The following is a 13385-nucleotide window of genomic DNA, read 5'->3' as shown; positions in this document are numbered from 1 at the left end:
GTGCTTCCTGACATCTGCCATCTGTAAGGCAACCACGGACCATTTTCCAAAGGGGTATCACCCCACCCTCTAATATGCCCTGCTCAGAAGCAAAGTCAAGATCTTTGCCTAATTTATCCCAACTAGGTACAGTAAGGCTGCCCGAAAATGCAAACCACGGTGCAGCGATATCTATCTTCTGTAAAAATCTCTGTAAAGTACTATGTTTCACTTCCAGACCCTTGGAACGTAACAGGCCATCGAGGGCCAGGAGAAGCGGACTTGAAGATGCGGCACCCATGACACAACAACAAAGGAAGCACAAAAAAAAGAAAGCGAAAGTAGAAGCGAAAGTACACAGTGCAGCTGCAATAAAATGTAAGGCTCTCTCTTTCATTACAGAGGAGCTGTCCCGCTTTGGTCGCGGATCCCACTTACTAGGGACTAACCCCGCTTTGATCGCGGATCCCACTTACCTGGGACTAACCGGTGCACCACCCCTGACTGCTGAAAGTTCTGGTTCCTGGGTTTCGGCACCACTTGTCGCGACCCCTTGCCCGCAAGGAAGACGCAACTCGGGAATCTTCTTTCAACAGTTTATTCAGGCCCTTGATATTTCTTCTTCTCTCTCTCTGATGCCCCTCCCAGCCTTAATAAAGCATCCCAAGCCCCAATGCAAAGCTGCCGCGTGGAGCTTTCTCACAGGGTGGTGAAAAATCATGTGCCAACTTTCCCAGATAAGAAGTTGTTTGTCACAGACCACAGCGGAGCCAGCGTCATCTTGTAATGGCGACCATAATCTGCAGAAACGACAGAAGCGGCTCACCACAGAGAGGAAAGGGAGAGAAAAGTGAAATTGCATGGAAATGGAGGGAGACCTTCATTGTTCTACAAAATTACATGTAAGAGGTTGTGAGGGGAATGGGAAAATAAACAAGGAGAGAAATGAATTACAGTAGATGGGGTAGAGAGAGAAGATGGGAGGGGAGGGGAGGGGGGACAGTAGAGGATAGGAAAGGTAGCAGAATACAACAGTTACTAATAGGGCATTTTGTAAAAATGTGGATGTGTAACTGATGTAATTCTGCAATCTGTATTTGGGGTAAAAATGGGAGTTCATAACCCACTTGAATCTAATGTATGAAATATGATATGTCAAGAGCTTTGTAATGTCTTGAGCAACCAATAAAAAATACATGAAAATAAAATGTATGCCAATCAAATCACCTTGTTAATAGCTGGTTAAAGCAAATTATCAACACATTTTTAAGTATGGGTATTCTAAGTGTTTATCAGAAAGTGTAACCATTTGAATTTTTTCCATAAAAGTAACTATAATCAGCTTCATGCAAGAAAAAAAGTTTTTTAAAAAAGAAAGAAATGAAAAAGAAGAAAAATAACTCTAAGTGATGTACTTGAACACAGGTTTCTGATTTTTGTTTGCTTATTTATTTATACATATATTTATTTATATTTTTCATGCAAGGGTGCAAATCCAGGTTCTTCTGAATGCTAGGCAAATGCTCTACCTTTTTAAATTTTAATTCAAAATAGGGTGTGGTGGTGCACACTTGTAATCCCATCTACTTAAGATGCTAAGGCATGAGAATCTGAAATTTGACCCCAGTCTGAGAAATTTAGTGAGAAACTGTCTCAATAAATAAATAAATAAATGGGCTCCAGATGTAGCTGAGTGTTAAACCCTCCCTAGGTTTAATCCCCACTGCTAGAGAAAATTAAAACTAAATAAAATCACCACCTAAATATTTTTTTTAAATGAACACCTAAACTATAAACTTTCTGCAAAAGCCCAGCTCCCAACAGAAAATCAGAGGCCTGGACCTGGAGATGAGAGAGCCAATGCCTATTGAACAGACAAAATTGATTTTAAAAGTGACTTCCAGGTAGAGGGAGCCTGAGAGCCACTCCCTGAAAACCCATCTATTGCTCAAATGTGGCTCAATGGGTCTCTATGTTGATTCCTAGTCATCCATTAATTCCCCCAGTGGGGACTGAACCAACCAGGACAAGTTCATCCTGGCACTGAGATAGAATCAAACCCTAACCAAAGAATGGATGATTCAAGATGCTTCAGGAGAAAAGATCTTCATCACAAGAGGGAAACATATATGGCGTCCAAAATAACAGGGAGTAACATGTGTCATATCCTGATGAGGGGGAGCGAGGGTGCTGCGAGGAGAAGGTCAGTGGGCAGCACTGCCTCCTGCAACAACTATCACAAACCAGTCAGCCACAACCTCAGCTGTGCATAAAACTACCCCAACCTGTACCCCCCATGTGATGTAGGAGGACACCTGGCCAGTCGCTGCCTGTTGTCCTTGAACTGAGGCCACCCTTGGTACTGAATCTGTGGAGCCAGTGAGAATTGATTCAAAGCTGCCTTTGACACCCTGTCTCCCTTTGCCTCCTGGATGGGGCTCTGACTCATCTTTCTTTGGGTGTCCTGCATTCCTGCCCTATTATGTCTGACTACCCTTGTTCTTTGGAGAGCCACTGTCTGTTGTGACTTAGGTTGACAGAAACATCTACCTGCCTCCTGCACCAAGTCAAGGTTGGTAAGAGAAGGCAGGGCTGTGGCGTGAAGTCACTCTTTCCACCTGGCGACACACAGACAAATGGCAGAGAGATTTAGAATTCAGTTGAGAGACTAGATTTCAATTGTTGTGGAGCCTAAAAAGCAATAATGGTTTAGATGCTGTGTCTCCCAACAGCTCACATGTGACAATGTTTTCGAGGAGAAATGATTGGTTTATAGCCTTCACCTACTCAGTGAATCAATCCCTGATGGGATTAGGGATAAGTGGGGGTGGGTAGAATGTGGCTGGAGGAAGCTGATCATTGGGGGTGTGAATATGGGTGTATATTTTGTATCTGGCAAGGGGCCATCTCTCTCTCTCTCTCTCTGCTTTCTAATGATGTGAGCCACTTCCTTCTGCCACAAGCTTCCACCATGATGTTCAGCCTCACCTTGGAGGTGAGGCCACAAGCAATGCACTGCAGTCTTTGGATTGAGACCTCTGAAACCATGAGTCCCCAAATAAACTTTTCCTCCTCTGTAGTTGTTGCGGTTGGGTGTTGTAGTGACAGCGTGAAAAAGCTGACTAACACAAAGACAGAAAAACAAGGCAGAAATGCAATTCTGTAACTGCCGCCAATCAAACCATTCCTTCTACATCTTCCCTGTAAGTCCTCCCTTCACATGGCTCATCATCCAAGCACTCCCTCTCTTTCTGTCTCGCTGTCCTCAATTCCTGAATTATGTTTTTTAGACTCTTCATATTTTCCTCTGTCTGTGTACTTCTCACAGCCCAAAGGGCCCTGGAAACTGCCTGGGGCCAACTTTGCCTGGGAGATGTGCCCTGGGGGGTTCCTGATTCTGAGGAAGGCTCTCAGGTGGTGGCTGTCCTGAAGTCAGGGACACCTGGTATCCAAACCTGTGTCTTTCTGTCCAACATTCCAACTTGCCCACAGTTTCCACCCTCTGTGGATTTCAATTTTTCCATCTGGTGGGCCATGGCGGCCCATGCCTGTGATCCCAGTGTCTCTGGAGACTGAGGCAGGAGGATTGGAAGTTTGAGGCCAGCCTCAGAAACTTAGTGAGGACCAAAGCAATTTTGTGAGACCCTGTCTTAAAATCGAAAAAAAAAAAATAAGGAGAAGTGCTAGGATATGGCTCAGTGGTAGAGCACCAATGGGTTCAATCCCCAGTTCACACAGACAAACAGGACAAGTCTTGCCCCAAGTCTAGAAGACTGATTTCACCCTAGGTGTCCATTCTTCCTCCTGAGTAGCCCTGATCTACTGCAAGGTAATGTCACACCTATGTGACTGTTGGACACCTGGTTTCCATCTGTTTTCTTCGTGCATAACGCTAGTATCTTCAAAAAGCTGTTTTTACTATGGAATCTTTAGGAAATATTTTTTAAAAAAATATTTTGGATATGGCAAAGATATCACAATGATATTTGGGGGGTTTTATTTTTTTCTTACTGTAGGGATTCAGTGCTTTTCTGTCTTCCAGGCAGGAACACAAGAGTCACATATGGGCAAAATTCAGTCCACCGTGTGGAGTGCATGGATGGAGGCAACCCTGGCCCTCACTCTCCCTGATTCTGCCCTCCTGCAAAAACATGGGATTCAATCAATTAATCTGGAGAAAGAAAAAACTCTCAGGATTGCGTGCGTGGAGATTGGGGCATGTGATTAGATACTGCTTTCTGATTGGATACTAGTCAAAAGGTGGAGGTGGGGGCGTGGTCTAGGAGGTGCATAAATGCTTCTGCGGAGCCAGAGGAGAAACACAAGAGTCCTGGAGCCCAAGGAGAACCATCACCACATCCGAGCACCCCGCACACCTGGAAAGATCCCGTAAGTCCCACACCGCCCTGAGCACCACCACGTCACCTCCTCACCTGTGCGGATTCAGGAACAGTTTTCTATTTTTTCTCATGAATCAATTTAGGACTTAGGGTTTGCCTCTCAGTGTAGTTTTTCGTTTATCCTGAACGTTAAGATTTCCACTTTAGTTTATGTCTCTTTCAATTTTCATTATTTCTTTTTTTTTTTTTTTTGGTTCCAGGGATTGAACTCAGGGACACTCAACCATTGAGCAACACCCCAGCCCGATTTCATATTATATTTAGAGACAGGATCTCACTAAATTGCTTAGTGCCACTCTTGCTCAGGCTAGCTTTGCATGCATGATCCTCCTGTCTCAATCTCAGGAGCCCCTGGGATTATAGGCTTGTGCACACATGTCCCGCATTAAAAAAAAAATAAATAAGTTTACATGGACTGCATTCTTTTATCTATTTATTTGGCAGTGCTGGTGATTGAAACCAGGGCCTTGTGCATATGAGGCAAGCATATACCAACTGACCTAATCCCCAGCCCGCCATTTATTAATTTTTGTGTGCTGCTGAGGATCAAACCCAGTGCTTCACACGTCCTAGGCAACTGCTCTTCCACTGAGCTCCAGCCCCACACACTTTAAAATTACTTAAGTAGATTGCAATCCTGTTTCAATCTAATTGATTAGAATTCTATTTTCTTTTTTTTTTTTAAGGAAGATTTATTTATTTACTTTTATTTAATATTTATTTTTTAGATTTAGGTAGACACAATATCTTTATTTTTTATTTTTATGTGGTGTTGAGGATCGAACCCAGTGCCCCACGCATGCCAGGACAGTGCACTACTGCTTGAGCCATATCCCCAGCCCTGGAATTATATTTTCTGATAATAAAAATATTTATATTGTGCATCCTTAAAATTATACTTTTTGCTGTGCTTGGTGGCACATGCCTATAATCCCAGCAATTTAGGAGGTTGAGGAAGCAGGAGGATTAGTGTTCAAAGCCATCCACAGCAAATTAGCAAGGCACTAAGCAGCCTCAATATAAACAATAAAAAGAGCTGAGGATGTAGTTCAGTGGTTAAGTACCCTGAGTTCAATCTTTGGTATCAAAAACAAACAGGGCTGGGGATGTAGCTCAGAGGTAAAGCACCCTGAGTTTAATGGTGTGCCACAAAGTTAATAAATACAAACCAAAAGGGGTAAGGGTGTAGCTCAGTGGTAAGCTACCCCTTGCTTCAATCCCTAGTATCACCAAAAAAAAAAAAAAAAAAAAGAGGAAGAAGAAGAAGAAAAGTATAAGTAAGTAAGTAAATTAATTTAAAAATTGCTCTTTAAAAATGAAAACCAATGACACCCACTTTAGTTATTTATTTACTGAAGCTAGGGATTCAACTCAGGGGCACTCTACTACTGAACTACATCCACAACCCTATTTTATTTTTCTATTTTGATACGTGGTCTCTCTAAGTTCTAGGCTGGCCTGGAATTTGTGATCCTCCTGCGCAGTCTCCCAAGCCATGGGGTTATAGGCCTGAACCACCAGGCCTGGTTTGCCACCCAAGGAGTGAAATTGGATCAATCAATTGCCAAAGCATCCACTTGGCTGAGTGGTTTTCTCGGGGTGGGTTTAAGGTAGAGCTATGGAGCTTGGCTGTGAATGATGTGTTTGGGCGTGGTATCCCCCAGGATCGCTCCATGCAGACTCCAAAGGATGAGCAGCGGACCCCACCCACACTCCAGGAGCTGGCAGGGCGCAGCCTCCTGAAGGACAAGTCCAGGGCCATCCTAGCTCTGGAGGACCTGCCCATACAGCTCTTCCCACCACTCTTCATGGAGGCCTTCAGCGGGGGACACACTGAGGTCCTGAAGAAAATGGTGCAGGCCTGGCCCTTCACCCGCCTGCCCCTGGGGGCCCTGATGAAGAAGCCACAGCTGGAGATGATCCAAGCGGCACTGGATGGGCTGGACATGCTGGCTGCCCAGCAGGATCGCCCCAGGTGAGGGGGACCCTGGAAGGTAGCTCCCTGGTGTCCAGGGAAGTGATGGCTGTGGGCAGGGAGAGTGGGTGCTGAAGTGTGCCCAACAGGCTTCCTGTGCTGCCAGCAAGGAGGGTTGGAGAGGCCTTGGCCATGCTGAGCCCCACCTGGGAGGGGCTTCCAGATGTGGAGGTGCTTGTGGCAGCTGTGCTGACCCCTGAAGGAGGTTGTGCCTGCCCCTCCCTCAGCTGATACAGGTGGGGGCACCAGGCTGGATTGAAGGGGCAAGGGGTAGAGAAAAGTGAGACAGAAGGAAGAGGTGGAGCAGGGGGCAGTAGCTGAGAGGTGAAGGAAGGGGCCTCAGGGCTGAGACTCTGCTGTGGTCCCCGCAGGAGGTGGAAACTGCAGGTGCTGGATTTGCGGAAGGTTCATGGGAACTTCTGGAGGATGTGGTCGGGAGCCTTGGTCGATGCTTGCTCACCAGGAGTCATGAAGGAGAGGCAAACAGTGAAGGCCTCTCCAGACACAGGGCCCACTCTGCCCTTGAAGGTGTTAGTAAACCTGCGCTTTCAGCAAAGACCCCTGAATGCATTCCACTCCTTCCTCTTTCGCTGGGTGGATGAGAGGAAGGGTCTGATACAGCTGTGCTGCAAGAAGCTGCAGATGTGCTCTTTGCCCGTCTGTACCATCGAGAAGATCTTGGAGAGGTTGGATCTGGACTTTATCCAGCAGTTGGACATGCAGTGTTTCTGGAGACTGTCCACCTTGGCTACTTTTGCCACCTATTGGGGCCAGATGAGCAACCTGAGGAAGCTCTTCTTCTCCCACGTCTATGTGTCTGCCTATGCTTCCCAGGAGGAGAGAGATCAGTTGATGGATGACATTACCTCACAGTTTGCCAAGATGGACAGCCTCCGGAGGCTGTACCTGGATGGTGTCTTCCTCCTAGAAGGCCGTCTGTGCCAGGTGCTCAGGTGAGGAAGCAGAGGGAACTGTCCTAGGACATCAGAGCAAACTCTTTGTCACATGAAACTTCAGCGGGCACCTGCTGTGTGCCAGCCATGGTGACTTAACATTGATGGAGATGTTAGAAAGTCAATGAAGTGTTTGTTTCACTCTGTCCTGAAGCCAGGTCTCACATAAACCCCACACAGAAGCAGAGTCCTAAACAGGGGTCCGTGGTCTGGGGAGCAGAACTCTGCTGGGGCGCCCGGTGGGGGGAGACGAGCTAGTGAGTGGGTGTGATGTTTCTTCCCTGGGAGGCCTGTCCAGCAAAGGTGGGGAGAAGCAGGGTAGAGGGGAGGGCGCTGGAGGAGGGAAGCCCCCACACCTACACCTTGTAACAGGGAAGCTCTGTGCTCTCCAGCGGGGAGCAGAGGACCTGCTTTAAATGCCCCCCTGGGGAAGGCTGCTCTGAGCTCTGGGTGGTGATTCTGCACTGGAGGGTGAGGAGCAGGGGTGGAGGGTACAGGTGTGAGCCCCGCAGGAAGGCAACCCCAGTTTGTGCGGCTCCATCTTGCCTGGGTTTGTTATTTGTGCATGTCTCACCCTGACCCCCTCTGCTACAGCTGTGGCTGTCTGCTTGGCAGCCAGGAGGGGCGCCTTATAGATGATGGACCCACCTGGTCACTCAAGTGGGGGTGAGAGGCTCAGCATGAAACAGGGTGACATGAACGAGCAGATTCTGCAACAGGCAGAGTCCTGGGTGGAGACCATCATCAGAAGGTCAGGGTGTCCTTGGGCTTGGGCCAATTTGTCTTCTCCTGCCTTGACATCATCCTCAGAACTAACTGCTTGATCTTTGCTTAGGCTCCTGAAGACCCCCCTGGAGACCCTCTCAATAACCGACTGCCAGCTCTCAGATCCAGACTGGAATGATCTGTTGGGGTCTCCAAACCTCGACCAGCTAATACACCTGACACTGTGGGGCAGCAAATTGACGAGTTTCAGTCCTGAGCCCCTCGTCATTCTGCTAGAGAATGCTGCAGCCACCCTTGAGACCCTAAACTTGCAGGACTGTGGGATCACCAACTCCCAGCTCCAGGCCATCCTCCCTGTCCTGAGCTGCTGCTCCCAGCTCAGGGTCTTGAGCTTCAATGGGAATGACATCTCCATGTCGGTCCTGAGCAACCTGCTGCTTCACACTTCCAGGCTGACCCGGTTGAGCCTAGAGAAGTACCCTGCCCCTCTGGAGAGCTATGATGCCCAGGGTGCCATCCACCCAGGGAGACTTTTCCAACTCATCGATGAGCTGATGGAGATACTGAGGGATGTGAGAGAGCCAAAGAACGTCCTTTTCTATACTAACCCTGCCATAGATGTGGCAACTGGTTTATCTATAACCTGCCCTCCAGTCCGTGTCGCTGTTGGCTGCCTGCCTAGTGGGATGCATATATGAGAAATGTTCTCCTGTGCACTTGAAAATAAAGGTAAGACACGAGTGTCTCTCCAAGGGGAACTAGAAACAGGATGCCAGGGCACTACTTAACATGAGTGGGAACAGAAAAGCTGATGCAGGAGGCCTGGGTCACAGAGGGTTGGTTCCCGTCGGGAGACTTAGAACCAATGGGGACATGTGTCTTAGGAGTCAGAAACAGGAATCTGAATTTCTGGAAGTAGATTTGTGCTGAGAGGTACACAGGGCATGACTCCTGCATGGATGGTTGCAAATGAGCGACTTGCAAATGAGCCACTTGGGGAACTTGATGCAGAGCCTCTGCTGTCCTCCAGGGTTTTCAGCTTAAAGGTCAGGAAGCTAACCCAGTGGCTGATCAGTGCTGATCAGTGACACTGGAGCTGAGGACCTCAAGGCATCACAATAATGCAGGGCCATTCTGAGTACACCATCCATTCTTTACTTCTCTCTGGGTGCCATTCGTTCTGATGCATGTGGCTGTTCGATGGGGTAATGCACCTGTGGTTGCCCATGGAACTGAGAACACTAACCTGCTCTCCAAAGGAGTTTATCTGAGATTAGTAGGAGACTTCCATCTGAGTTATTCAGGTCATAGTGGACCACAGCTTTATCCACAAGGGCTGAGGTTCAGGGAAAAATAGTCTGAGTCTTTGTGTGTGTGTGTGTGTGTGTGTGTCTGTGTGTGTGTTGGGGATTGAATCCAAGGGTGCCCTACTACTGTAGAGAACTTATAAGTCCTTGTAAAATTTAACAACCCAACAGTGAAGAAACCTAAAGGGAGGTTGGACATGTACCCAAGAGTTAGGTGCAATAGTTAAAATTATAAATGCAAGATTTCCTGTAATTCCAAACCCCAGCACCTGTCATCTAATGGGCCTACAGACTCCAAATGGTTCTCAGCAGACACCTTCACTCTGCTGTCTCTGGTACCCAGGTGATAAGCAGAGCCAACACTGTTGCCTTCTGATAAATCAGCAATAAACCCAGACTGGGAATCTACAAGTGTGCCCTGAAACCCCACATCACCCCTCTCAGGCATCACGCCAAGACCTCTCAACCATACAATGTCCTAGAAATGCCTCTCACTCAATTTGCAAATGATTTGTTTTATGGTCTCCTACCGCACAGGATTCTAAAATAGTTTTTCTTCCCCTTTAACAGTAGGTGGCAAATGAGAGCCATAAGACCTCCTTGGATAAACTTGAGTTCTCTGCAGAAGAAATCCATTATGCCTGGAGCAGTGGCACATGCCTGTAATCCCAGCAGCTCCTGAGGCTGAGGCAGAGGGATTGCAGGTTCAAAGCCAGTCTCAGCAAAAAGTGAGGCACTAAGCAACTCAGTGAGACCCTGTCTCTAAATAAAATATAAAATAAGGCTGGGGATGTGGCTCAGTGGTCGAGTACCCCTGAGTGAAATCCCAGTACACCCCCCTCCCCCCCCAAAAAAAAGGAATAAAGAGAAAGTCTATTACATAGGTTATGCTCTGATTATGCAGGAAATTTCCCTCTTACCTGAAGAAGACAAGACATCCCAGGTCTCCCTAAACCCAGAACTGAGATAATTAAGAGGTTTCTCTTTCATCTCTAAGATTCAAATCCTCTATGATATTGTAACCCAGCTTTTATAATTTCTCTTTAAAAGTTTCTTTCAGTACTTGGGATGGAACCCCGAGTCTCTCTAGCACTGAAATACAACCTCAGTCCTTTTAATAATTTTATTTTAAGGTAGGGTCAGTTGCCTCAGCTGCTCAACACAATGACACAAAACTAAAAGCCCAGCAACTCAGGAGGCTGAGGCAAGAGGATCATAAGTTCAAGGCCAGCTGCAACAATTTAGGGAGACCCTGCCTCAAAAAATAAAAAGGACTGGGAATGTGACTCAGTGGTAGTGCACCCCTGGGTTCCATCCCCAGCACCATAAATGACCAAATAAATTGCACTTGCTATACCCCGGCCACTGGTGATGTCAGAGAAGGAGATGCTGGAGAGTGACCGAGGGACCTCAGGGTCTGGTCTCCTGTTTAGTCCTGAAGGATGGACTCATCACCACCCACACAGAAGCAGAGGGCTAAACAGGGGTCTGTGGTCTGCAGAACTCTGCTGGGAAGCCAGGTGGTGAGGAGAGGAGCTAGTGAGGTGGGTGTGAGGTTCCTTCCCGGGGAGGCCTGTCCAGTGAAGGTGGTGAGAAGCAGGGTAGAGGGGAGGGTGCTGAAGGAGGGAAGCCCCCACACCTGCACCTTGTAACAGGGAAGCTCTGTGCTCTCCAGCAGGGAGCAGAGAGCCACCTCCAATGCCCCCCTGGGGAAGGCTGCTCTGAGCCTCAGGTGGTGATTCGAACTTGAGGGTGAGCAGCAGGGATGGAGGCCTTGCAGATGGTGGACCTACCTGGTGTAAGCCTTACCCTGAAATGGGTGATGTGAATGAGCAGATTCTGCAACAGGCAGAATCCTGGGTGTTGACCATCATCAGGGGTCAGGGTGACCTTGGGCTTGGGCCACTTTGTCTTCTCCCACCTTGACATTGCTCCTCAGAATTAACTGCCTGGTGTCTCCTTAGGCAACCCTTCCCACCAGACCCTCTCAATTACTAACTCACTGTACTTGGAATCAGAGTTGAAGCATCTGTCCCTGGGCCTGGGTATCAGACAGCTGAATCTTGATGGCATCAAAATTTAAAGCCAGGTGTGGAGGTGAACACCTCTATTCCTAGTGGCTCAGGAGACTGAGGCAGGAGGATCAGAAGTTCCAAACTAGCCCCAGTGAATTAGATCCTCAGCAACTTGGCAAGACCCTGTCTCAAAATAAAAAAGGAAGTGGACTGGGGATGTAGGTCTGTGTTAGAGCACCCCTGGGTTCAATTCCCAGTCCCCCTTCCTCCAAAAGATGTCCAGTTTAAGTCTTGTGCCCCTCCAAGTTCTGCTACAGAAAGGTCGTAGCTACTCTGCAGACCCTGGAATTGCAGACTGTGAGGTCATGGACTCGCAGCTCCATGCCACCCGCCTTCCCTGAGCCGCTGCTCCCAGCTCACCATGTTCAGGTTGTATGGTGCCTCCCCTCATCAGTCCTGGAGAACCACCTGCTGCACTGTGCCAGGCTGAGCCAGTTAAGCCTAGAGCGTGTGCCCCGCCCCTCTGGAGACCAATCAGTGTCCTACTCTCCATGTTGATGGTTTGGCCCGCTTCGTGCTAAGCTGATGGGGATACTGAGGGACATTAGGCCTCCCCTGAACATCTGGATCTGTGTCCCCTCCTGTGCTTACTGGGTAGACAGGTGCCCTTTAACCTGGTGCAACTGGATGTTCCATGGCCCAGGTCCCTGTCAGGAAGTAGCTGTGCCGCTACTGTGTGCCTTCCCAGTCAGGTGCATAGGAAAAGCTTTCCTCTGGGCACTTAGAGATGAAACTTAGCATGTGGCTGCAAATTCAGAGGACACAGAACCCTGGCTTCAGGGTAGCTGGGAAAAGACTGAGGTGAAGGATTCCCCCCTTCCTGGGGTGGGAATAGAACTCCGCCTTCCTGCCCGCTAGGTAAACACACTACCCCTGAGCTGCATTCGCAGCCTCAGCAAGTTAGCCAGGCCCTCAGCAACTTAGTGAGAACCTGTCTGAAAATGAAAAAAATTGAGGGCTAGGGATGTGGCTCAGTGGTAGAGCACCCCTGAGTTTCATCCCTAGTATCAAAAATTTGTTTAAGCGGCTGGCCGGCGGGCAGGCTTGGCTTGTCCCTTCCATCTGGCTGGCGGCAGGGAGGCGGTGTGACTCCTGCAGCCCACAGCCCGCCCTTGGAGGCTTTTCCCTGGACACCATGCTCGCCCCGCCGTGGCCCCGCCCCCGCACCCGTGGCGGTCGTGCCCAGTGCTCGCTACGTGAGTGCCCAGGGTCAGGCGCACCGGCAGCAATTCAGCTCCTGGAAGGACTACCTGGGGCTCGCTATGCTCATCACCAAGGCTGTGGATGGCGAACCGCGCTTCCGGCTGCGCCCTTGGCGAGGACTGTGGTGGCGGCTCTCCGCCCTCTTCGTCGTCCTTGTCCTGTTGCTCCCCCCACACGGGGGTCGAGCCCGGGCGTTGGGGCCGGCCGACTACGACAAGGACTACGACGAAGACAACGACAGAGATGAGCCGGGGTCCTGGGCCGCTTCCTGGGGGTCGCGCTGGAGCTACACGCGCTGGAGCTATGCGCATGCCCCGTGGAAAATGGTCTGCTGGAGGAGCGCTTCACCGAGCTGAGCCCGTTCGCCGTCGCGCCGCCAAGGTGCTGCTGGGCTGCGTGCCCGCCGCCGCCACCCCCCCCCCCCCCCCAGGTGACGCCGCGAGAGGAGCGGGCCCCGGCGTGGGCGACTGAGCCCCGACTGCAAGCTACCTCGGGGACGGCCGCCGCCTGGCTGCTCAAACCCGAGCTGCAGGTGTGCGTGTTCTGCGGGAACAACAAGGAGGCGGTGGCTCTCTACACCACCCACATCCTGAAGGGCCCCGACGGGAGAGTGTTGTGCCCGGTTCTGCGTCGCTACACGTGCCCCCTGTGAGGCGCCAGCGGCGACAATGCGCACACCATCAAGTACTGTCTGCGCGGCCCTAGGGACAACCTGCCAGGCAGGAAGCTGCGCAGAAGGCCCAGCGTCCAGTCTGCCGGCACCTGAT

General features: G+C 49.6%; 1 protein-coding gene and 1 pseudogene across 1 annotated transcript; both read left to right on the top strand.

Moving 5' to 3' along the window:
- The first annotated feature begins 6052 nt into the window (after positions 1–6052).
- LOC124079142 (PRAME family member 12-like) lies at positions 6053–8731 on the top strand. Its single transcript, XM_046424365.1, has 3 exons — positions 6053–6354; positions 6726–7307; positions 8143–8731. The coding sequence occupies exons 1-3, from the start codon at positions 6053–6055 to the stop codon at positions 8729–8731; spliced, it is 1473 nt and encodes a 490-aa protein (XP_046280321.1).
- A 2374-nt stretch (positions 8732–11105) lies between these two features.
- Positions 11106–13384, top strand: LOC124079141 (nanos homolog 1-like; annotated as a pseudogene).
- Position 13385: the final 1 nt, after the last annotated feature.

The sequence above is a fragment of the Marmota monax genome, unplaced genomic scaffold (assembly GCF_021218885.2).
Source record: "Marmota monax isolate L192 unplaced genomic scaffold, Marmota_monax_Labrador192_F-V1.1 WCK01_AAM20220418_F8-fsc01372, whole genome shotgun sequence".
NCBI lineage: Eukaryota > Metazoa > Chordata > Mammalia > Rodentia > Sciuridae > Marmota > Marmota monax.
Note: the sequence above shows the minus strand (reverse complement) of the source record. Positions and strands in the feature narration are given on the sequence as shown.